At 38.0% G+C, this 2,700-nt stretch overlaps 1 protein-coding gene across 1 annotated transcript in view; it reads right to left on the bottom strand.

Annotated features, from left to right (window-relative positions):
• CFAP46 (cilia and flagella associated protein 46) overlaps window positions 1–2,700 on the bottom strand; it is a 121,364-nt gene that overhangs the window by 56,189 nt on the left and 62,475 nt on the right. The window contains exons 35-37 of the mRNA XM_029283739.1: window positions 1,307–1,405; window positions 860–986; window positions 459–605 (exon numbers count right to left, since the gene is read on the bottom strand). Coding sequence (XP_029139572.1) covers window positions 459–605; window positions 860–986; window positions 1,307–1,405 — 373 coding nt within the window. The remainder of the gene's footprint in view (window positions 1–458; window positions 606–859; window positions 987–1,306; window positions 1,406–2,700) is intronic.

Genomic DNA, 2,700 nt, shown 5'->3' with positions numbered 1-2,700 from the left:
TAAAGTTTTACCTACAATGGAGGACTGGAGATTGAAGGTTTCGCATCTTGCTGAAATGGCAAAAATTTCGGCTTATCTGAAGGATCACTCAAATGAACAATTTTTATCAATATGGAGAAGATGGATTGTTTATATTCAAAATAAGCATAGAATGGTGGAATATAATTTAGGTTTTTAGATAAAAACTTTTTTTTTTTTATATATATATATATATTTCACCTACTTATGTAGAATAATACTTTGTGGAGTTAGGGATATTAATACTAGTTTACTTTTAGTTGAATAGTATCCTGGGATTAGGTTTGGGAAGTCCGGGTGGGGGGTGGGGGGTAGGGGTTTTTACACTGTGATGTATCTGTGATGTGTTTTTTTTTATGATGAAAATAATAAAAACTTATATTTGAAAAAAAAGAAACAGTTGGAGACATGCACTTTTAACAAAAAAAATATTAAGTTACCTGAGTTGCATGGTGAGCTTCGGAGAGTAGTAACCTTGCTGGTTGATATAAGCATAGTTGGATTAAGACTTCAGCTTTTTCTATCCACAAGTAGGGGAGAGAAAGCCCATTTAATTCTTTTTCAGTAACTGCATTGAGTTCCAAAATCTGGAAATAATTTATTATAGAAAGTATCCTTTTTAAAATGTCTATGTTTTAAATCATTAATTATAAATTAAAATTAATTATGTTAGAAATATATGAACTTAAAAGCTCAATCAGGGAACATAGTAAAGTATAGATATAGTTAATTTTATAGGTTACCTTTTTTATTATGAGAGCAATAAAACATATACAGACAGAAAAATGGGTTGAGCTGCCTTGCAATATTCATACATATATACAAGAGGAATATTGGTTACCTTATCTTTTGTAGTAAACAGCTTCTTTCTTTGCTCTATATCTATTGTTGTCCAATCAAAATTTTTATTTTCCATTTGGTTATCCTGTATGGCATTCTCATTTTTAAATGCAATCTCTTGTCTGAATCTGAAACAGGGAAAGAAAATATTAATGTAATTGGTTAACATAGACATAAAAACCCTGTTATATTAGCCTATTGTTAAGCATGGAATCACCTTCAACGTTATTATGCCAGCCTAGTAACCTATATATTTATGAAATTTATTACTGCAATCAATTTTGGAACTGCATGAAAGAGAATTGAACTGGTTGATGGGATTCTAACAAATTTTGGAAAGTTATCTATGAATGCTCCCAGTACTCCACATAGGCTGCTTTAGACTGGAATATACAGCAATTTGTTATGTATACAAACCTGACACTTAATTATGCTATTTGTTACATACCTTCCTTGTTCCTTTTCATTAATAAAGACATCACCCACTGCCTTTTCATGGAAAGATGCTGCTTGATACATTTTTAAATCTAAACATATTTTGGCAAGCCTGTGAAAGCAAATGACATATCTTTTTGTAGTATAACACTGATATCATACATATAACTCACATGCAAGCATACATACATACTGACAAAGAAAAATCTGATTCAAATCCACATAAAAGAGCAAGTGATGTTTGCAGTAAAAACAAGTTTAAGGTAAAATTTCCTCAACCAATAGTGCTTTTAAACAGCAGGAGGAGAAGATGCAAAGAGAACTTCAATTGTGAAGCCTAATTGAAAAATGAATTACTCCTAGATCAGTGGTTCTCAACCTGTGGGTCGGGACCCCATTTGGGGTCGATCGGCCATTTCATGGGGGTCCCCAAGCAAGGCTGTCCGCCATTTTTTTGTCCGCCATTTTTTTTGTCCGCCATTTTTTTCCCCTTTTCCGGCGGGTGCCTTACCTCCCTTGGGCTGGACCAGCTGGTAGTCGGCCTGCTCCGTCTCTGCCGCTTGCCAGCTACGCCTCGGCCGGCGCAGGGGGCGGAACCACGCATGCGCAGCGCTCCCGGGCAGGGAAAGTCCTCGACTTACGACCGGTTGGGTAGTCCTCGACTTACGACCAGTTTAGTCCTCAACGTACGACCGGTTTAGTCCTCGACTTACGACCGGTTTAGTCCTCGACTTACGACCGGTTGGGGTCGCAGCATTAAAAAGGTTGAGAACCACTGTCCTAGATCCATTTAGAATTGTATTTAAGTTAGACTTCATATTTTAAAGCAGCAATGTAATAGGTTGAATTATCCACCATTGCTTAAAAGAAGCAATATAATTTGACCTTCAGTGAACTGGAAAATTATTTAGCACAAAACTTTCAACAATTTCAAAATTAGTTCATACAGCTAGAATCACATAGAGATCTCTGCCTACCTGGAAAACTCAGATGAAACTTATCCAAAGTAGCCAATGATAGCTGTGATTACAAATGGAGTGGAAGAATGGTGGCTGGAAAAGCAGATATTTAATGCTCTTTTACCTGTTACATCTCCCAGCAAAGGACTCCACACCCACTGATGGTGAAATTTCTGTATATGCTTTTGTCCCATTAAAAGCAGTGAAAGATGGAAGAAGCAACTTCCAAGTACTGGTTTCTACTGCTACAGTCGCTCGGATCCGAGAAGGCCTTGACTCTGACTGGGTGGCCCCGGGGGAGGATACGGGAGCAGGTCTTGAGACTGTTGTATGGGAGGAGTTTGACTCTGTGGCTCCCGAGGACGTGGACAGGATCTTGGGGAGGCTGAATGCAACCACATGTTTACTGGATCCGTGCCCCTCCTGGCTAGTACTGGCGGCTCGGGAG

Source organism: Protobothrops mucrosquamatus, unplaced genomic scaffold, assembly GCF_001527695.2.
Source record: "Protobothrops mucrosquamatus isolate PMUCROS unplaced genomic scaffold, P.Mucros_1.0 scaffold209, whole genome shotgun sequence".
Lineage (NCBI taxonomy): Eukaryota > Metazoa > Chordata > Lepidosauria > Squamata > Viperidae > Protobothrops > Protobothrops mucrosquamatus.
Note: the sequence above shows the minus strand (reverse complement) of the source record. Positions and strands in the feature narration are given on the sequence as shown.